Source organism: Girardinichthys multiradiatus, chromosome 2 (genome assembly GCF_021462225.1).
Source record: "Girardinichthys multiradiatus isolate DD_20200921_A chromosome 2, DD_fGirMul_XY1, whole genome shotgun sequence".
Classification (NCBI taxonomy): Eukaryota; Metazoa; Chordata; class Actinopteri; order Cyprinodontiformes; family Goodeidae; genus Girardinichthys; species Girardinichthys multiradiatus.
Genome location: NC_061795.1, coordinates 20,127,133 through 20,148,940, shown reverse-complemented (window position 1 = coordinate 20,148,940; position 21,808 = coordinate 20,127,133). Strand labels below are relative to the sequence as shown.

At 38.6% G+C, this 21,808-nt stretch overlaps 2 protein-coding genes across 5 annotated transcripts in view; both read left to right on the top strand.

Moving 5' to 3' along the window:
- LOC124884171 (caldesmon-like) overlaps positions 1-12,436 on the top strand; it is a 34,325-nt gene extending 21,889 nt beyond the window's left edge. For all 4 annotated transcript variants that reach the window (XM_047391929.1, XM_047391903.1, XM_047391920.1 and 1 more), the window contains exons 9-16: positions 102-227; positions 2,536-2,579; positions 2,679-2,754; positions 5,468-5,599; positions 5,686-5,835; positions 7,395-7,463; positions 8,008-8,053; positions 11,187-12,436. In XM_047391929.1, the coding sequence (XP_047247885.1) occupies positions 102-227; positions 2,536-2,579; positions 2,679-2,754; positions 5,468-5,599; positions 5,686-5,835; positions 7,395-7,463; positions 8,008-8,040 (630 nt within the window). In that variant the 3' untranslated portion in view covers positions 8,041-8,053; positions 11,187-12,436. The remainder of the gene's footprint in view (positions 1-101; positions 228-2,535; positions 2,580-2,678; positions 2,755-5,467; positions 5,600-5,685; positions 5,836-7,394; positions 7,464-8,007; positions 8,054-11,186) is intronic.
- Positions 12,437-12,640: 204 nt separating this feature from the next.
- Positions 12,641-21,764, top strand: tnnt2d (troponin T2d, cardiac). The gene is made up of 12 exons (XM_047391942.1): positions 12,641-12,771; positions 13,348-13,402; positions 13,602-13,612; positions 17,895-17,916; positions 18,001-18,058; positions 18,148-18,264; positions 18,376-18,453; positions 18,558-18,668; positions 19,969-20,081; positions 20,201-20,291; positions 20,469-20,506; positions 21,578-21,764. The coding sequence occupies exons 2-12, from the start codon at positions 13,365-13,367 to the stop codon at positions 21,618-21,620; spliced, it is 720 nt and encodes a 239-aa protein (XP_047247898.1). The 5' UTR covers positions 12,641-12,771; positions 13,348-13,364; the 3' UTR covers positions 21,621-21,764.
- Positions 21,765-21,808: the final 44 nt, after the last annotated feature.

The window sequence follows — 21,808 nt, the reverse complement described above, 5'->3', positions numbered from 1 at the left end:
CCATTTTGAAAAGACTAAATCAAGGCTTGACCTGGCAATATCTGAATTATAATTCATACAATTCGATTATATTTAACAACACGCTGGGATTTTTATAACAGGAGGAGAGAAAGAGGATGAAGGAAGAGATAGAGAAAAGAAGAGCAGAGGCTGCAGAGAAGAAGAAACAAATGGGCGAGGAAGCAGCAAAACCTGATTTCACCATCAGTCCCAAAGGCTCCTCTAAGGTGAGATTTGGAGAAAAAGACTTTCAAATTTAACATAAATTCAAACCACACAGCATGTGGTTTCTGAAAAAAGTTGCAAATGTATATTAGTCATTTTCAATCATTTTCAGTACATATAGTCATCTATGTGGAGAGCAAGAGGCGAGGTTACTGAAGAAACATTGGCTTATTTCTTTCTTTGCAAATATGCAAAATACATCAGAGTAAAATAAAATATTACATTAAACCGGAAGCCTGACCTTGAATTTCTGCAAGTTTGGAAACTATAAATGACAAAGTAACAAATGAAGTTACATAAAATAAACCATTATACTGTAAAGAATGTCAGCGTGTAAAAAAAAAAAAAAAAACCAGCATCATTTGTCAATCCTTAAACATTTCCTTCCAAATAGCAAAATATACAGGTCCTTCTCAAAAAAGTAGCATATTGTGATAAAGTTCATTATTTTCTATAATGTAATGATGAAAATTTAATATTCATATATTTTAAATTCATTGCACACTAACTGAAATATTTCAGGTCTTTTATTGTCTTAATACGGATGATTTTGGCATACAGCTCATGAAAACCCAAAACTCCTATCTCACAAAATTAGCATATTTCATCCAACCAATAAAAGAAAAGTGTTTTTAATACAAAAAACGTCAACCTTCAAATAATCATGTACAGTTATGCACTCAATACTTGGTCGGGAATCCTTTGGCAGAAATGACTGCTTCAATGCAGCGTGGCATGGAGGCAATCAGCCTGTGGCACTGCTGAGGTCTTATGGAGGCCCAGGATGCTTCGATAGCGGCCTTTAGCTCATCCAGAGTGTTGGGTCTTGAGTCTCTCAACGTTCTCTTCACAATATCCCACAGATTCTCTATGGGGTTCAAGTCAGGAGAGTTTGCAGGCCAATTGAGCACAGTGATACCATGGTCAGTAAACCATTTACCAGTGGTTTTGGCACCGTGAGCAGGTGCTGAAAAATGAAATCTTCATCTCCATAAAGCTTTTCAGCAGATGGAAGCATGAAGTGCTCCAAAATCTCCTGATAGCTAGCTGCATTGACCCTGCCCTTGATAAAACACAGTGGACCAACACCAGCAGCTGACACGGCACCCCAGACCATCACTGACTGTGGGTACTTGACACTGGACTTCTGGCATTTTGGCATTTCCTTCTCCCCAGTCTTCCTCCAGACTCTGGCACCTTGATTTCCGAATGACATGCAGAATTTGCTTTCATCCGAAAAAAGTACTTTGGACCACTGAGCAACAGTCCAGTGCTGCTTCTCTGTAGCCCAGGTCTGGGGAATGCAGCACCTGTAGCCCATTTCCTGCACACGCCTGTGCACGGTGGCTCTGGATGTTTCTACTCCAGACTCAGTCCACTGCTTCCGCAGGTCCCCCAAGGTCTGGAATCGGCCCTTCTCCACAATCTTCCTCAGGGTCCAGTCACCTCTTCTCGTTGTGCAGCGTTTTCTGCCACACTTTTTCCTTCCCACAGACTTCCCACTGAGGTGCCTTGATACAGCACTCTGGGAACAGCCTATTTGTTCAGAAATTTCTTTCTGTGTCTTACCCTCTTGCTTGAGGGTGTCAATAGTGGCCTTCTGGACAGCAGTCAGGTCGGCAGTCTTACCCATGATTGGGGTTTTGAGTGATGAACCAGGCTGGGAGTTTTAAAGGCCTCAGGAATCTTTTGCAGGTGTTTATAGTTAACTCGTTGATTCAGATGATTAGGTTCATAGCTCGTTTAGAGACCCTTTTAATGATATGCTAATTTTGTGAGATAGGAATTTTGGGTTTTCATGAGCTGTATGCCAAAATCATCCGTATTAAGACAATAAAAGACCTGAAATATTTCAGTTAGTGTGCAATGAATCTAAAATATATGAATGTTAAATTTTCATCATGACATTATGGAAAATAATTAACTTTATCACAATATGCTAATTTTTTTAGAAGGACCTGTAAGGTTAAAGGATTGCTATTTGTGCTCCTATACAGTTTTAAGTTTAAATTATCCTGTGAATGTATTATTCGGACATCCTGTTTTTTAAACACCAAAATGCATATCTAAAGTTAAATTACCTTAATTAGTAGATCAGAAAAAAAATATTTCAAAATTATGTGACTTAAAATGAGTAAAAAATAAGTTAAAAAAAAGTCCAAAAATGTATCATCTGAAAGGTATCATCCAACATCAGCAGATGTGTCTGTCTCTATAAGCCAGCTCAGTTGGTCCATTCTGTTTCTGTGTGTCAACAAGTCCTGCTTGCTGACATGCACTGTTAACTTTCAACAATGCTGTCTTGTGCAGATTGGGGAAAAAGCCGAATTTTTGAACAAGTCAGCTCTGAAAAGGTGGGACACAAGATTACTAATACATGAATAAATATAAATGAATGAACCAGTCACTGTTTCATCACTAACATACAGACCTTTTTTTTATCCACCCAACAGCCCAACCAGGTTGTCGCATACTCCATTGGTGCCCAAGATTGGTAACAGATTGGAACAGTTTACCTCTGCCATTCAGGTGAGACATATTAGTAAATTTACCCTCAACAAAAAATAAAAAAACATTACTGGAAATTCATGTATTTAAATTCTTGCTGAAAATAAAAACAAATAAATTCTGTAAAGTTAGACATAGCATAAGGTGCATTGAAGTTATACTCTAATTACAACCACAACTTCTGATGATTTCATTGAGATTTTAGGACCAAGGAACGCCACAGATAAAGCAGTGGAGACTCCTAGAGCAGAGTTAAGTGAAGTTATTCTTAAAAACAATATCCCAAGCTTTAAACATCTTATAGAGCACTGTTCAATCCATCACCCAAAAATAGAAAACAAACCTACTAAGACATGTCATCCACCTAAACATATAGGCTGGGTTAGAAGTACATTAATCAGAGAAGCAGCCAAGAAGAGCATGGTAACTCTGAGCTGCGAAGATTCACAGTTCAGTTGTGAAAATCTGTTGAAAAGAAAACTATTAGTGAGGCACTCCAGAAATCTGATGGTGGCTGCATCACAATGAGGGGATATCGTTTTAAGTGGGGACAGAGAAGCTGGTTAAAGTTAATGGGAAGACGGATGGAGCTAAGCACAGAGCATTCCTGGAAGAAAACCCAGTAGAGGCTGCAAAGAGTTCAGGCTAGAGTCGAGGTTCCCCTTACAGCAAGACAATGATGCTGAACCTAGTCAGAGCTACAGTGTGATGGTTTAACTTAAAGCATATTTGTGTATTAGAATGGCCCAGTCAAAGTTAATTTCCTAAACCCATTGAGAATCTTTGTCTAGACCCTGAACTTGATGCTCCTTAATGTGCTCTAACCAATCCGACTGAGACCAAGCTATTTTGCAACAAAGAATGAACAAGTTTTCGTCTGTAGATACGGAAAGCTGTGATCCTCAAAAGACTTGTTGCAGCAAACAATGGTTCTACTAAATATCGGTGAGGCTGATTTCAACCCCCTCGCCACATCGGTCCTTTCACAAAACACATGGAGACAGCAAAAGACAAAGAAACACACCACACACCACAATGTCTTTTAAAATATCCAAAACAGTCATCTTATGTATAAGACAAACATACTTTCAATTGCTGACCCTGAATCTGTGCATTGCTGTATATGTACAGGTCCTTCTCAAAATATTAGCATATTGTGATAAAGTTAATTATTTTCCATAATGTCATGATGAAAATTTAACATTCATATATTTTAGATTCATTGCACACTAACTGAAATATTTCAGGTCTTTTATTGTCTTAATATGGATGATTTTGGCATACAGCTCATGAAAACCCAAAATTCCTATCTCACAAAATTAGCATATCATTAAAAGGGTCTCTAAACGAGCTATGAACCTAATCATCTGAATCAACGAGTTAACTCTAAACACCTGCAAAAGATTCCTGAGGCCTTTAAAACTCCCAGCCTGGTTCATCACTCAAAACCCCAATCATGGGTAAGACTGCCGACCTGACTGCTGTCCAGAAGGCCACTATTGACACCCTCAAGCAAGAGGGTAAGACACAGAAAGAAATTTCTGAACGAATAGGCTGTTCCCAGAGTGCTGTATCAAGGCACCTCAGTGGGAAGTCTGTGGGAAGGAAAAAGTGTGGCAGAAAACGCTGCACAACGAGAAGAGGTGACCGGACCCTGAGGAAGATTGTGGAGAAGGGCCGATTCCAGACCTTGGGGGACCTGCGGAAGCAGTGAACTGAGTCTGGAGTAGAAACATTCAGAGGCACCGTGCACAGGCGTGTGCAGGATATGGGCTACAGGTGCCGCATTCCCCAGACTTGGGCTACAGAGAAGCAGCACTGGACTGTTGCTCAGTGGTCCAAAGTACTTTTTTCAGATGAAAGCAAATTCTGCATGTCATTCGGTAATCAAGGTGCCAGAGTCTGGAGGAAGACTGGGGAGAAGGAAATGCCAAAATGCCAGACGTCCAGTGTCAAGTACCCACAGTCAGTGATGGTCTGGGGTGCCGTGTCAGCTGCTGGTGTTGGTCCACTGTGTTTTATCAAGGGCAGGGTCAATGCAGCTAGCTATCAGGAGATTTTGGAGCACTTCATGCTTCCATCTGCTGAAAAGCTTTATGGAGATGAAGATTTCATTTTTCAGCACGACCTGGCACCTGCTCACAGTGCCAAAACCACTGGTAAATGGTTTACTGACCATGGTATCACTGTGCTCAATTGGCCTGCCAACTCTCCTGACCTGAACCCCATAGAGAATCTGTGGGATATTGTGAAGAGAACGTTGAGAGACTCAAGACCCAACACTCTGGATGAGCTAAAGGCCGCTATCGAAGCATCCTAGGCCTCCATAAGACCTCAGCAGTGCCACAGGCTGATTGCCTCCATGCCACGCCGCATTGAAGCAGTCATTTCTGCCAAAGGATTCCCGACCAAGTATTGAGTGCATAACTGTACATGATTATTTGAAGGTTGACGTTTTTTGTATTAAAAACACTTTTCTTTTATTGGTCGGATGAAATATGCTAATTTTGTGAGATAGGAATTTTGGGTTTTCATGAGCTGTATGCCAAAATCATCCGTATTAAGACAATAAAAGACCTGAAATATTTCAGTTAGTGTGCAATGACTCTAAAATATATGAATGTTAAATTTTCATCATGACATTATGGAAAATAATGAACTTCATCACAATATGCTAATATTTTGAGAAGGACCTGTATATGAAAGATTTGGACTCCTGGCTTTTGTCCCACAGGGAAACAAAGAGGTGAAATCCCCCAAGTCTCCTTTGGCTGATATTCCTGCAGGAGGCACACGTAACATCAAAAGCATGTGGGAGAAAGGCATCGTGAGCAGCCCCCTTGAAAGTCCAGCTCCTGCAAACAAGGTGAGGTGCAATGTCTGACAGGATTAGATAGGTTATCTAACATCAGAAGAAATATTAAAGGTAAGAATCTCTCCCAACTTTTTCAGGATGTGGTTGGTATCAGAGGAAGTGTGGCAGGACGCGTCAACAGCTTGAAGGCAAAGCCAGCAGAAACAGAGAAGACACCAGCTCCAGCTCCGGCTTCAGCTCCAGCTCCAGCAGCAGCAACATCACCACCACCAGCTGCAAAGCCAGCAGTAAGACCTGATAAATCCTTTTCTTCATACAACTATAACAAGACACCCGTGTTGCTTTGTAATAGTAATCCTTTGATATTCTGTGCACGCTAATTTCTTCCTTTGCACGTCAACATATCGGTCTTTTTGTATCAGAGCTCCATGAGTGAACGTTGGAGGCGACAGTAGTCTGGTGACCCCACATGGGCTGTTTAACCAACAGCATCTGCTATCACAGTTCCCTTTATATTCCTCACAGCTTTTCAAAGATTTATTGTGTATTTTTATCAAAACATATGAAAGGCTCTTCCAGAAAAAGAACATACTTCCAATGCTGCAACCTTTTGGGGATCAGTTCTGTGTTGGTGTTTTGTTTTTAACATTCAAAACATTATACTTTAGGTTCACTTTAACTTTATGTACTTGACTAAGCAGCAGTGAGTTGTTTTATTCTTATTACCTTCAAACAAAGAACTTATAATTCTACATCACAATGTTGACAAAAGAAAAAAGTCAAAGAAACATGAGAAACTGAGAGACACATTTACTTTATTTCCACATGGTACCTGTGAATACATGAGTTGTGTCACTTCAGAACCTCTACTCGGTGCACAATGTGTTCTTTTCCAGAAGTAGGACACAAGCTGCTAATCCCACCAGCTTCTCTGGAGACATCACACCATATCCCCTTACGGCAGCCTTTCTGAATTACGTGTCACATTGTTCTAAAGCACAATTTATGAGCAAAATAACTTTGAGGTCAAATGTGTTGGCCAGGGTGGGACTTGTTGGCTACGCGTGCTGAAACTTTTGCAGCAATACTTCCCCCTGATGGGAAAAGGCTACACAGCAGTCTAAGAGGATGGCTGTCATTTACTATTTCTGGGTTTATTTGGTATGTTTCCTATTTGTTGTTGCCTTTGCAATTTCTTTTTTATTCTACGTTATTCCCTCACTGCCTGAATTTATTTACTATTATGTAAAAAAATAAGTGGTTTTTTTTTGTTTGTTTTCCTTAGATTGCTTTATTTTGCCATAAAGCAGATGCTAAATTCAGTGGAAATGGTAATTGAACATTTTGAAAGAAAATGTCTATATGAATATAATTTAAACATCGTACATACAACAGAAAAATGTAGGTAGGTTGCAAATTAGCAACATTTGACATAACTGGGCACAATAGTAATCAGACCAATTTTCCAGTCTCATGTATGTACATGTTTCATTGATGCTGCTTGCAAAACAGTGCTATAAATGACAACATAAGTTTGTATGCAATTCATTCTGGTCCATCATCTGAATTTTAAATACAGCTTAATACTGTAAAATCACAACTACATGTCGTTCACACTGACCGCCAGATTGCTCCCAATATGATCCTTGGTGGTCTACAGGGAAAATCAGCTGATTAGTGACTAGCAATGGCAGTTAAAGGTCTCTTAATTATATTGCACCCCATGCAGCCTGGGGTCGGCTCTGCAGGACGCCATTTTTGTGATCAAGATTTTAAATTTATGTGTTTTCACATGCTTATTTAAATCCACTTCTTTGTCTAATATTGAGTTCCTTTAATGTAACAGGAAGCCAAACCAGGTGAAGTGGGTAAGCGTGGCATGTGGGAAACCAAAAGAGCCTCTACACCAGCCAAGGTAGCACACACAGGCACGCTTTATGTTGATGTCTTCAAGGATAATTGCTGATGTAGAACTGTTAATAAAATCCATCAGGCTTCTTGGGTTTTTATGTGACTTTTAAGACATTTAATGTGCATACAGCAACCAAAATGACTCCTAAATATAACTAAGTTATAGCTGTTTGGAAAAGTATTAGTTTTAGGAGCTAAATTCAACTAAGGTATGCTTGGTCTATCTAGCATTGTTAATGGACAAACTCTCTTCAGCTTGCTATGACTACATTTGATAATGTAACAGGGTGTTATTGGGATTGAATCGGCCTATATGATTGAATTGAAATGAATTGGACTGATATAAAATACACTCGGGCAGAATTGTATTTTGCATAACTAAAAATGAATTGGACCTCTTTTTCTTTTAAAGTTCCTTCAAACAATATGTTGTGAGTTGACACTATATGAAAAACGGAATTAAACTGAAATAATTTATGAAGATCCTTCATAGCTGGAGTAAAACGCAAGCTTATGTCATTAGTTCATGCTGTCATTCTTGTTTCTAGGTGGCGGTCGGAGGAAAAAGCAAGTTTAATTAGGAAAACGGAAACTGTGAGTAACAGATACACATATCCCAAAATACCTTTATCCATGAGATTTATTTATCCCAAAGTACATCTATGCCGTTTTAGAGTAGAGGCAAAATTGATAAAGCAGCTGCATGATAAATGTACCTTTAAAATTATTTTAAAAATGGTTGTGCTGATTACTAATGAGCAAATTGTATTTTACCTTCAGCATACAGCACTCAGAGCAGTACGGATTTAGGGAATCAGTTATTCTAATGGAAGAGTCTAGCTTAGACCTACTCAGAAGAGGATCCACAACCCAACTAAAACTCAAACCTTTCTTATTAGCTCAACAGAAAGCTTTTTAAACATTGTTAAACCATATAACCTTTGCATTAAACAGTTTTCTTTACCTATACTTGTTGTTATGACATCAGTCTGGATGTCATGGCTGTACCAACTGAGTTGTCGTAGGAGTTATTTAAACAAGCCATGTAGGGAAGACAGCAAACATGTGGAAGAACGTGCTTTGGGTCATATGAGACCTTCATTAAACTTTCATGCCAATATGCTAAACACAACATGTGGTGTAAAAGCTACACATCACTGTGAACCCATCAGCACAATGATGAAACACGGTGGTGGCTGCATTAGGCTGTGGAGGTGCTGTCCTTCAGCAGGAATCTGACTGAGCTTGAGCTATTTTGCAAAGAATGGATAAACATTTCAGTCTCCGAATGGTTCAAGCTGGTAGAGACTTACCCCAAAAGACTAGCATCTATAACTGCAGTGAAATGTGGTTCTACAAAGCATTGATTTAGGAGGCTAAATACAAATACCTGCCACACTTTTCAAATTTTTTCATTTGCAAATGAATTTGAAAAACAAGTATCCTTTTTGTCCACTTCAGCATTATGCTAATGTTTTTTGGTTAAAAAAAAGCAAAGGTCAAAAACAATAATGTGATTTTTTACTGGGCTTAAGTGAAGGACTTTGTGTCAGTTTAATTTTGCCTACTTCTACTTATCAATGTTGATTTAAAAAAGGTACCTTACTAATTGAGTCAAATGAAGGGCCAGATCAGTTTTAGTTCTCTCTGCAAATGTGTTAGTTCATGTTAAACCAGTGTTTACCTTTATCAGTCTTGTTGAAGTATATTTCCCTGTCATATGCCTGGTAAGAAGAGCAAGCTATGACTGATTTATACACCATAGGAAGCCCATTACTACTAAAGCCCACCTACAATAGAAGAGAAGCTGCTCTCTGTAAATCAGATCTCCTGCAGAGGATTTTTGGGCACAGGTTCAGATCTGTGGCACCAAGGCCTATATTTAAAAACGTTCACCATGACCTTGTTTCCCAGTATAAAGAAAGTTCCAGACTCCTGACGTATCTGTCGTGTTTTTGAAGCACACTGTTCACTGAGTGCCACCTGGGTTGCAGAGAGCCAGTAAGCTGTCAGGCATACCAGAGTGCAGCTGTTTGATTTTCACATTAAACCTGAGTGCTGGGAAGGATTACTAACACTTTGTGCAGCAAGTCAGCCTTGTTCACCAGGCTTATTCGCATTGTAATGATTAAGACTTTAACTTTATTGAACAGCTACACAGGGCAAGATTAAACCAGTGAAATTACCATAAATTTGTGCAAATTATGATATTGAAGATTTATTTTTAATAAATATTGATATGACTTTCAATTGAGGTGTGAACAATATGTTGTGCATCCTGAAAGGCTTCGCAGTGTTTGAATTTTTCCACATATGATAGACTCCACATTTTATAACATTACAGACCTATTCTAACACCGTTTGAGTAAAGTTTTCTTTAAAACAATCCACACAACACATCCCGTTATGTGAAAACATGTATCAGACATTTTTTGTAAATTTGATTGAACATTATTTGGAATAGAACAAACCTGTCTACATAACCTCACAGCTGACAGAGCATATCAGAGCAGAAACCAAGCAAAAAGTCAAAGCACTACCAGTACTGGACTTGGCCCCCTCACCACAATATGTAATCAAGAAAGAAGGGCCTTGGTCTGAGAGGTGACCAAAAACCCAAGGGTCGCTTGGATGGAGCTCCATGGTTATCTTGTGGAGATAGTAGGATGAACCAGAAGGTCAGCCCTTGCTAATATTCTCCACAAATCAGGCTGATAGAGTGGCAGACATGGCAGACTACTTGAATTTTGCAGAAATGCACCTTAGAAGTTTTGAGAAAAGGACAAACAAAATTCTCGAGTCTGATAAAAATCGAAACAGAACGTTTTTGTCTTAACTCCAGTTGTCTAGTCTGCAAAAAAGCAGGCACAGCTCATCCCCTTGCCATCATTGTCTCTACTGTAAAGCATGATGGTGGATGCAACATGCTGTGGGGATGTTGTTTGGAGGCAGAAACTGGGAGCCGTGTTCATATAGAAGGACCATGGTGTATTCCAGACTGACAGTGACCTCTTTCCTCATATCTTTGAGTGGCCTAGCCAAAGCCCTAACTGAAATCCAACAAAACATCTCTGGTAAGACCTATAAGTGGCTATCCAACAACACTGACCATTCAACCTGGCTGAACTAGAAAGGATTTGCAGAAAGACTGGTAGAAAATACCCCAAAATGGGTGCGCCAAACTTGTAAAAACATAGACAACAAGAATTGTGCTTGTAATTGCTGCCACAGGTGCTTCAACAGTAAATTAACAAAAGACTGCAGATAAGTATACATGTGTGATTTTTTTTTGTCTATTTTGAATTTAGTCCATTTAGTAATAAGATTGTGATATACAAAAATGTGGGAAAAGTGACCTGGTGTGAATACTTTCTGGATGCACTGTAAATGGAAAAGCGTTTGTCAGGTGTCAGCTTCAGCCATAAATAGTGATCCTTGTTTGTTCCCTTCCAGTGTCTTCATGAGTAATGACAGCTGAGGAATGAAGTGAAGGGCAAATGACCAAGTTTCAACCACAAAAACACTTGTATTGACTTTGTAGTTAAAGTGACTAAAAAGTGCTAGCTTGAGCCAGAAAAGTATATTCACAAAGGAAAAAGGGGTGGGAAGGTTTTGATTAACGACCTTGAGACTAATGCTGTTTCAAACCCACTAAACTTTTTGAATCTATACATAGCAACTTTGGCAGATGCAGTGACTAATAGATCTGATGTCTTACTCTCTGCAGGCTTGAAACAAACAAAAAAAAAAACAACTGGTGAAAGTTGTTTCCTGACTGAAAAGGTTTCTGCTCTCCTTCGTGCTCCTTTACCCTTCACCACACTTATAATTCCCACGTAGGCCCCACCAGAACGGGAACAGAGGATCCAGGCTGCACGTCACCAGCATCAGCTACCATCCACGCTCTGTAGTATCAGTAATTCTGCACTGTTGCATATATAATGACCTTTAACCCCAATCAAGGTGAAGTTGAAATTATTACACCTGATTCCAGCTATCTAGATTACTGCCATGACTGTTAGAGAGGAATCATAACCACTTATTCAACTCATTACAATATGACATAGAAATGTTACAACAAGAATGAACATTTAATAAATAAATAATTTATTTAGAACAATAACGGTAATCTTCAGACATCATTGTTGGGAGTTACTCTTCACAAGAACTGGCCCAAGGAATAAGTGAACTTAGCAACTTCTTAGGTCCTCCAAACCAACTGGGGGACCCCAACAGCACTACTACTGTCACCCAAGTCGAGTTTGCAAATGTTATTTTATGTAGAAAGAGACGCAGGCCTAATTATGACTTAAACGATCTTTGCTGTCATCATCACATAGAGTAACATTAACTTAGTCTTAACACTTTTAACTTGACTATGACACTGCTCCTGGAGACAGCCCGTCATCTGGATATTAGGAGAAAAGCCTGTATATAATACATGTGTTTCGGTAAAATTATTACCTTCTACGATGATGCTCTGTAGATCAGTTAGAGGCCATCAGTTTAAAGAGCTATATAGCTTCTAAATGTTTGAAATCTGTTTGTATCACTTAGTTTGTTTTCCAATGAATATGTTTTTCTTTAACAAATCTTTTTTCCTGTTGCACAACAGATCAGTTTTTCTATTAAAGTAAGGACCATTTTAAGCTTATCAAACAGACCACTGAGTTTTTTGTCTATTACTGCTCCTGGTTATACAAAATGCTTCACGTTTTGTGCAGATAGCAACAGAATCCTTACATGCCACCTTTTTTTGTACTGTAGCTCAGTCTGTGATACGTTGGATATCTATGGATCTATTGGTTTATCATCTGCACCAACAACCTGTTTTTTTGAAAACCTGTAATTAAGATCGAATGTCAGCAGTGCACATTACAGTAGTTTAATCTTGCCCAAATGGTGTTGTGGTTGATTGCCTTGCTTGATTTGTTTTGACAATATTGGTTTTGGCAATAAAAAAAATGAAAAAAAGTATTTTGGTTTTGTTGCATCACTTTTTACCACCAAGACCTTGTCCCTTCAAACCACTGGTGAAATTATGGCTTGTTGAAATTTGAGGAGGTGGTGAAAGTTTAAATGGCTGCATGATGTTATACCAGAGCAGGAATACACCTGCAGAATGTGTGTGTGAGTGAAACAGCGCTCTGATGTCCAGCTTCCTAACAATAGACTGGTAAGCCATAGGGTGCAGCAGTCACATGACTAGGGAGGGTTGGACCGTGTCTCCTTGATGCTCAGCCTGCTGGTGAAGCTCAAGGAGCTGAAGTCTGAAGTTGCTCATCTCTGAACTCCCTCTGTCTGGGTCACAGGTAAGACTGATCAGAAAGATCATTAAAAAAAAAAATTGTGAATTCAATTATTTTACTGCTTGTAATCGTAGTTTGTGATCCTCATTAGGAATTTCACAGTGAAACTTTTCTTAAGTCTTTCACAGTTTTATTCTGCCTGTTCTCTTGGAGTCACTTTGATTTTCTCACTAATGTTTCTTATTGGCATTGCAAAACAAATATTCATAATTAATAGAAAATGAGTGGTTAATTGACATATGAGTGTTTGCATTCAAAATACTCATGAATGGATTATAAAATAGTTTTGTATTTATCTAAAGCTTCATCTAATCTGGAGGTCATCACTGTATTATTTGCTTTTTAACATACACAAAAAAACATTTTTGTCATCATTGTATCATTTTAGGACACATTTATGTCTATTTTTCGGGTGACAAAGGCTTTATGATCCCTTTCTTTTACCAGCGCTCTGATATTTAATCCAATCCTAACTCCAATATTGAGTTCCCTGTGAGCTGTTGCCAGCTCTGTTGTGTTGTTTAATGATCAGAAATAATTGCCAGTGTAAATATAGTCTGATGGGAGTCCATTTTGCAGAGCTCAACCTGAACCAAATGTCGGACACAGAGGAAGTAGCGGGCGAGGAGGCTCAGTATGTAATCAGTTTTACTTCAGCTGTTGGCTACTTTTGGTGAAACAATTGTGCAAAATAAAATATTCATTTAGTGAATGTAAAGTACTTTATTGAAGATGTCTTTTGTTAATGTCTATTTGTGTGTGTGTGTGTGTGTGTGTGTGTGTGTGTGTGTGTGTGTATGTATGTGTGTGTGTGTGTTTCTGTCTTTCTGAAGAGAGGGAGAAGGTAAGAAAATTGGCAGTTTACATACGTGATCTATATTAATATATTATCTACAACTTATTATTAATTATATAATATTATATGTCTCTTGCAGTTTATACACTTTTTTCAACCAGCTGCAATTCCTTTTTTTATTTTAGGATATTTATATTTATGATGGACTCAAACTGAGGCCTTTCAACAATTTCCTTCTTTGTTAGCAATGCCTAGCTGATTTTTGAAATGCTCCTGATTGAAGATCAGCCTCTTTTATACCTTCAGCTGTTGCAGCTGTTGCAAAGAGGAACATACTATGGCTGAAAATAAATGTATACAGGGTATTTGTGGTGCTTTTCTTCCTGGTTCTGGGATGGGTATGAATATTTGAGATTACTGTAACTGAATTTTCTGGGACACTTTGTCAGATCCATTGGCAACTCATGTCATTGATAAACATCAGTCTCACCTATCAGCGCTATATACCCTGGCTTCATTGAATTTATGTTTTATGGTGGTAATGTGCAAATGAGTGTTTACAAACCTTCAGTTTTATGAACTTTGTGAACATCCACTTTAGTCTGCACTGTTTCGAAAGAATAAGCTGCTTCCATGAGATGCCCTCACTTTTCTAGAACATCCATGCTTTTCCTCTTTTATTCTGTAAGCCTAGATTCACCAGACACACCCCAGTACCATGTATTGGGTATTCAGTTCAATTAAATTAAATTGAAAAAACTTTATTTATCCCCAGGGGGGCAATTAAAAGAGGCATGTAGAGCATACATAAAGAAATACAAATAAAAATACCTAAATAGAAAAAAGTGCAATATACATTAGCAAAGTGGAAATGGGCAATGAGATAAATTAGTCCTTTGTGCAACTAAGGTCCTGTGATAATATGTACGTGTATGCATACGAGGGGTGGGCTTGTAGGGTGTGAATGTACTGGTCCTTCTCAAAATATTAGCATATTGTGATAAAGTTCATTATTTTCCATAATGTCATGATAAAAATTTTACATTCATATATTTTAGATTCATTGCACACTAACTGAAATATTTCAGGTCTTTTATTGTCTTAATACGGATGATTTTGGCATACAGCTCATGAAAACCCAAAATTCCTATCTCAAAAAATTAGCATATTTCATCCGACCAATAAAAGAAAAGTGTTTTTAATACAAAAAATGTCAACCTTCACATAATCATGTACAGTTATGCACTCAATACTTGGTCGGGAATCCTTTGGCAGAAATGACTGCTTCAATGCATGGATTGCATGGAGGCAATCAGCCTGTGGCACTGCTGAGGTCGTATGGAGGCCCAGGATGCTTCGATAGCGGCCTTTAGCTCATCCAGAGTGTTGGGTCTTGAGTCTCTCAACGTTCTCTTCACAATATCCCACAGATTCTCTATGGGGTTCAGGTCAGGAGAGTTGGCAGGCCAATTGAGCACAGTGATACCATGGTCAGTAAACCATTTACCAGTGGTTTTGGCACTGTGAGCAGGTGCCAGGTCGTGCTGAAAAATGAAATCTTCATCTCCATAAAGCTTTTCAGCAGATGGAAGCATGAAGTGCTCCAAAATCTCCTGATAGCTAGCTGCATTGACCCTGCCCTTGATAAAACACAGTGGACCAACACCAGCAGCTGACACGGCACCCCAGACCATCACTGACTGTGGGTACTTGACACTGGACTTCTGGCATTTTGGCATTTCCTTCTCCCCAGTCTTACTCCAGACTCTGGCACCTTGATTTCCGAATGACATGCAGAATTTGCTTTCATCCGAAAAAAGTACTTTGGACCACTCAGCAACAGTCCAGTGTTGCTTCTCTGTAGCCCAGGTCAGGCGCTTCTGCCGCTGTTTCTGGTTCAAAAGTGGCTTGACCTGGGGAATGAGGCACCTGTAGCCCATTTCCTGCACATGCCTGTGCACGGTGGCTCTGGATGTTTCTACTCCAGACTCAGTCCACTGCTTCCGCAGGTCCCCCAAGGTCTGGAATCGGCCCTTCTCCACAATCTTCCTCAGGGTCCGGTCACCTCTTCTCGTTGTGCAGCGTTTTCTGCCACACTTTTTCCTTCCCACAGACTTCCCACTGAGGTGCCTTGATACAGCACTCTGGGAACAGCCTATTCGTTCAGAAATTTCTTTCTGTGTCTTACCCTCTTGCTTGAGGGTGTCAATAGTGGCCTTCTGGACAGCAGTCAGGTCGGCAGTCTTACCCATGATTGGGGTTTTGAGTGATGAACCAGGCTGGGAGTTTTAAAGGCCTCAGGAATCTTTTGCAGGTGTTTAGAGTTAACTCGTTGATTCAGATGATTAGGTTCATAGCTCGTTTAGAGACCTTTTTAATGATATGCTAATTTTGTGAGATAGGAATTTTGGGTTTTCATGAGCTGTATGCCAAAATCATCCGTATTAAGACAATAAAAGACCTGAAATATTTCAGTTAGTGTGCAATGAATCTAAAATATATGAATGTTACATTTTCATCATGACATTATGGAAAATAATGAACTTTCTCAAAATATGCTAATATTTTGAGAAGGACCAGTATATGTCCATACCCTACATGCTGTAGAATACAATCCTCACACTTATTAGTCCCAACGTTGTGTGAAAAATTAAATATATAAATAAAGCTCATGAGGAGAGAGCCAGAAACAAACGGAAAGTTGTTGATGATGTTGCGGGCCAGTTCAATATGTGAAAAGTTTTGGGGTTTTACTTGTGGTGGGTGAGTGCTCCAGTCCTACGCACATGAACACATGGGTTTACACACCGTTGACCTTTGGACAAATCCTTTTCACTGAAGAATGGCAGGTTTTGAGAAGGTGTGTGTTCTCACACCATCTTTTATAATTCAGAAGAACTGGGCAACTCAAAGATCTGGGATATTCTGAGATAAATAAAACAAAATAATAATAAAACATTTTGTGACTGCTGCATTGCTAGCTGTGCCTTTTCAAAAGTATTCATACCCTTTTTCACAATTTCTCCCATTATAACCACAATTTATTGGTATTTTCCCCTACAGGCCAACACTTGTGTAGGACATAATTGTGAAGTTAAAGTAAAACAATATTTAACAAATAACTTTTTCAAACAGATTTGTATTCAGTTTTTTTTTCCTGTATCTATGAATCAAATCAAATTTTAAGTCTTGCCACAGACTCTCAATGGGATTTATTTAAATGACTGGGCCTAATACAGTAATATGTTTTGATCGAAGCGATTCCATTGTAGCTCTGGCCGTACATTAAGCACCATTGTCCAGTTGGAAGGTGAGTCTCTGCCCCAGTCTTGAGTCTTTTAAAGCTTTTAGCAGGTTTTCTTCTAGAATTGTCCTGTATTTAGCTCTAGCCACCTTCCTATCAACTCTGACCAGCCTCCCTGTCCCTGCTGGAGAAACGCAATCCCACAGCATGATGCAGCCACCTCCATATTTCATGGGCGGGGGTGGTGTTCAGCATAAGGTGTAGTGTTAGTTCTCAGTGACACACAACGTTTTGCATTTAGGCCAAAAAGATACATTTTTATGTCCCTTTCATGGCTTGTTGGAATCCGCAAACAGGACTTCTTCTGGCTGTAAATCATTTCTTCTTGCCTTTCTCCCATTAAAAATGGAACTAACAACGGTCCTCCCACCTGGGATGTGGTCATCTGCAGTTTCTCCAGAGTTTCCACGGGTTTTTTGGCTACTTTAATGTGTGACCTGTCAGTTTGGGTGGACGGCCATGTCCTGGTAGTTCTGCCGATGTTTCATACTCTTCCATTTTGAAGCGATGGACTGAACATTGCTTTTTGAGACCCAACCCGGTCTTTAAACCTCTCAGTAACTCTATCCCTGACCTGCCTGCTTTGTTCTTTGGACCTCAAGATGCTTTTTGTTCACTATTGTTCTCTATCAAATGTTTTTACAAATTCTTGTATGTATACTGAGATTAAAGAACACACAGATGGGCTCTATTTATTATTTTGGTGACTTTTGAAGTCCATTGGTGCTACTGGATTCTATTTAGGGGTATTGGAGTAAAAGGGGCAAAATACATGCGCAGGTTACATTTTCCAATTTGTGTTTGTACCCTGTTGGTCAATCACTACCCTAAAAAGAAGTTGCTTGTGGTTTTACTTTGACAAAATGTGGAATAAAAGGGGTGTAAATATTTTTGCAGAACACTGTATATGCTTAAGTGTTTTCAATAACTGACTCACAATGATCTTAAAGATTTATATTTAATGATATATATTTGTTGTAAAAAACATACAACTCCTTCATGAATAGAATGTTTTCCTTTTTTCAGATGAATCCAAACCCAAGCCCAAGTAAGTTTAGTTTCTTTTTATTTTAGCAGTTTGTCCACTTCCATCAGGATATATAGTGTAGTAACAAATCTTTACCCTCTGTAGGTTCATGACAAATATTACAGCCCCAAAGATGCCTGAAGGTGAAAAAGTAGACTTTGATGTAAGTTTACTAAGTATATATTAAGTATAGTAGTTTGAATTTTATTAGATATTCTAATAGATGGCCCTTCGTTCCATTTCTGCTGTCAGGACATGTACAGGAAGCGACAGGAGAAAGATCTGGGTGAGCTCCAGGCTTTGATTGAAGCTCACTTTGTTCAGAGGAAGAAAGAGGAAGAGGAGCTCATCGCCCTTGTTAACAGAATTGTGAGCATTTCTGTTTTAGGGGAGTCAGGTTTATTTGACTCTTTAATAAGCTCTAACTGTAAATCTTTTGTGTTTGTGTGTGTTTGTTGGTGTGTGTTGCGGATGTTTTAGGAGAATCGTCGTGCTGAGAGAGCTGAACAGCAGAGAATCAGAGCAGAGAGGGAGAAGGAGAGGCAGGCCAGACTTGCTGTAAGGTTTCTCTGTACATGTACTCACTTCTTCACTTTGCTCAGTTAATACCTGACAGCATAGAGAGAGGTTTTTTTTTTCTGTTCTTCTTAATTCATCTGCAGGACGAGAAGGAGCGCAAGGAGCAAGAAGAGCAGCGTAAGAAGCTGGATGATGACGCTAAGAAGAAGAAAGCCCTCTCAAACATGAGCCAGCAGTACGGCGCCGGACAAAAGGTCTTCATTTGAACTTTAATTGGCTAAAAGTTTGGATCTGAATGATGAAACAGCTTTGAAAACATTGCAATCATAACACATCTTCACTGAAAGTATATTGACAAGTTAAAAACAAGTAGGTGTGTCAAAAAAGTTAAAGAGTTTATTCGTTTTAATTAGTTGATTTTAATTGAATGAAGTTTTTATCATCCTCAAATGAAATGATAGCTGAATGTATTTTCACATATGGAGGGCTAAAAGTGCCACAGTTAGTCATAAATATTACTAACGTGCATAATTATTTTCATTTGTAAAAACAATTTCAACCATAAATATTTTACTGTGTCAATAATTTCTGAAAAAGATAATTAAGTAATTAAATGTTTTTTTTTTTTAATGTATATACATTATATGTTAAAAGCATATACAATTACTTAAGTATTTATTAGTTTGGCAGCATACTGTGAAATTATTTCATCAGCCTTACCTATCATTTTCAGTGGGCGGGGTTAACACCGCCATAGACAAAGCTGATTGGTCTGCAGTTGAATAGCTGTGCAGGTTGACATATCAGATGTTGACAAACGATGGACTGCTGTGAGATATGAAATAATTAAATACTGAAACAACTATGTGTGCTTTTAGCACGTAAAGAATTCAAGTTTCAATTCATGATTTTAAATTTTTTTTATTTTGTATAAACAGTTATCATGTTTTGATTTATTTAAAATATTTATTACATTTGTATTAAAATTGTATATACATCTTTACAAAAAAAAAATTCATGACAGGCATTGCAGCAATTTTGGTATCATTGATATTGTTTTTTTTAATTTAGACAACCTTTCTAAACTATAAAACCACTCTGTGATCAGGAAGGCCACCTTAATCACAGAAGATCCTTCCTATACCCTCCATCACTCGTTCCAGCTCCTGTCAGGGAGAACGTGGCCCGTAACGCCATTTACAAAAAGTCATTTATTTTGTTTGCAATATCCACCTTGAACCCTTTGAAATAAGAACTGTACTTTAACACATTTTAGCGGTTGCTTTTAACAGCCCCTTTTATGTGTTTTAATGTGTTTTTTAAGTACGTTTTTAAAATGTTTATTGTATTTTAAGTGAAGAAATACAGTTGGTGGAGCCCTGTCAAAGAAGAATTTCTGTCACCATCTGGGACAGACAAAGTTTTCTATTCTATTCTATTCTATTCAAATTAAACTCCATCCAATATTGTTTTTTTCCCCGTTATCTTATGATTCATGGATAAAAAGAAGCCCATCTGGGTAACAGTTGTTTGCTCTTGATCTGATGAATGCAGAGTGACACCAGGAGAGGAGGCAAGAAACAAACTGAGAGGGAGAAGAAGAAGAAGATCCTGGCTGAACGCAGGAAGCCTCTCACTGTTGATCATCTGAATGAGGACAAACTTAAGTATGAGACGAGCGGGCTTCTTTTTTTGTTCAATATGCCCCAGAATATTGGTCTCGTTTCAAAAACTTGAATATGTTATACGCCTTTAAAAAGAGAAATTAAGACTTGTCTGAATTTAGGGAGAAGGCCAAAGAGTTGTGGGATTCACTGAGGGGCTTGGAGTCGGAGAAGTTTGATCTCAGCGAGAAACTCAAAAGACAGAAATATGATGTAAGTCTGGCAAAACAAAAGAAGAATCTTCATTTTGTTTTTGGTCACAGTTTAAGGTATTGCTTATATGTCAAAAATAAATAATATGCAGGTTATGCTAGCTTCTAATGGAAATCCTTTCTGTACCTCCATGATTTTCTGCACGCTGCTAGATACTTAAGGTTTGTTTCCTTGCAGATTAACCAACTTCTCTGTCGCGTTCAAGACCACCAGAGGTAAGTTCTCAGCTCTGAATAAAAATTAAAACCTAATCTTGAATCTGTTTTGGAAACATTCAAATAATGTCTCTTCACCAAATACCTGCTATTCTTTTCATTCCCTCTAAGGCAACAAATTGATCGAACAGAACTTTCAATTTGAGTACAGATTCATTGGGGGAAAAATCTCTTTAGAAACTAAATATGTTTTATAAAATTACTGGTGCCAATTACTTCTTGGTACTCCTGCTGTTAATACTTTGCACAACTCCTTCCGCAAACAGAACAGTCTTCTCAATAGGTATTCCACCAAGTTGGAGCTTACAGAGCGAGGAATCGTTGACCCTTCTTCTATGCACATTCCTGGTTCCTCTCATGCTGTCCTCTCCAGCTTACTCCTCATGTTTTCTGTAAGATTTAGGTCTGAAGAGTCCGGTGGTCTTGGGAGATTTTTTTTTGTGGTTGCGGAACCATTTCTCTATGGATTTGACTATACGCTTTAGATCATTATACAACTGAAAGACCCAAATGTCCTGGTATTTTGCAGAGTTCATGATACCAAAGATGTTGCCAGGGCATTTGGAGGAAAAAAACAGACCCACGAATTGCAGATCCATATATTTATCATTTGTTTGTTATATTTTTTGGTGTGTGAGATTATCCTACTGCAATAAATACAACAAATATATTCAGAAGCGTTTTAGACATTTTAAATTGCCAGTCTAAGTGAAAGTCCATGCAGGGTAATTTTGTTACTTTTGAAAGAGGCATAAAAGTTAAGCAACAGGCTTTTTAGCCATATTATAATGAAGACAAATCATATAGTGCATTTATTAAATATGACCTGACCTAAAATCAGCCCTCAAAGTGCTGTAAAGTCAAAATTAAGAAGCAAAGGACATGTTCAACTAAAGTCCACAACATTAGGGCAAAGAACAAAAAAACATTTCGAAATATTTACGTCTGAACCTGTGAAAGAATTGCCCTAACACTAATGATTAGGATTACTGCTTTTACTGCAACACAAGCCAAATACACCCTGTATGCTGATGTTCTGTGTGTTTAAAGACTTTTTCCTGCATGTTTCAGTGCCAAAGGTCGTGGTAAGGGCAAGATGGGCCGGGTGAGGTAAAGCTGCTGCGAGACCGAGTCAAGGAAGACCTTCACAGCAGTGGCTGACCTACTTTAATACTCAAATTCTGTTCATTTTCCTGATGTCTTGGGGTACATGTCAACCATCATGAGATCAAAAGAATAAATACATCACTTCACCCACTCTGATGCCTTTCTATAAACCATTAACACCCCATGTGTACATTT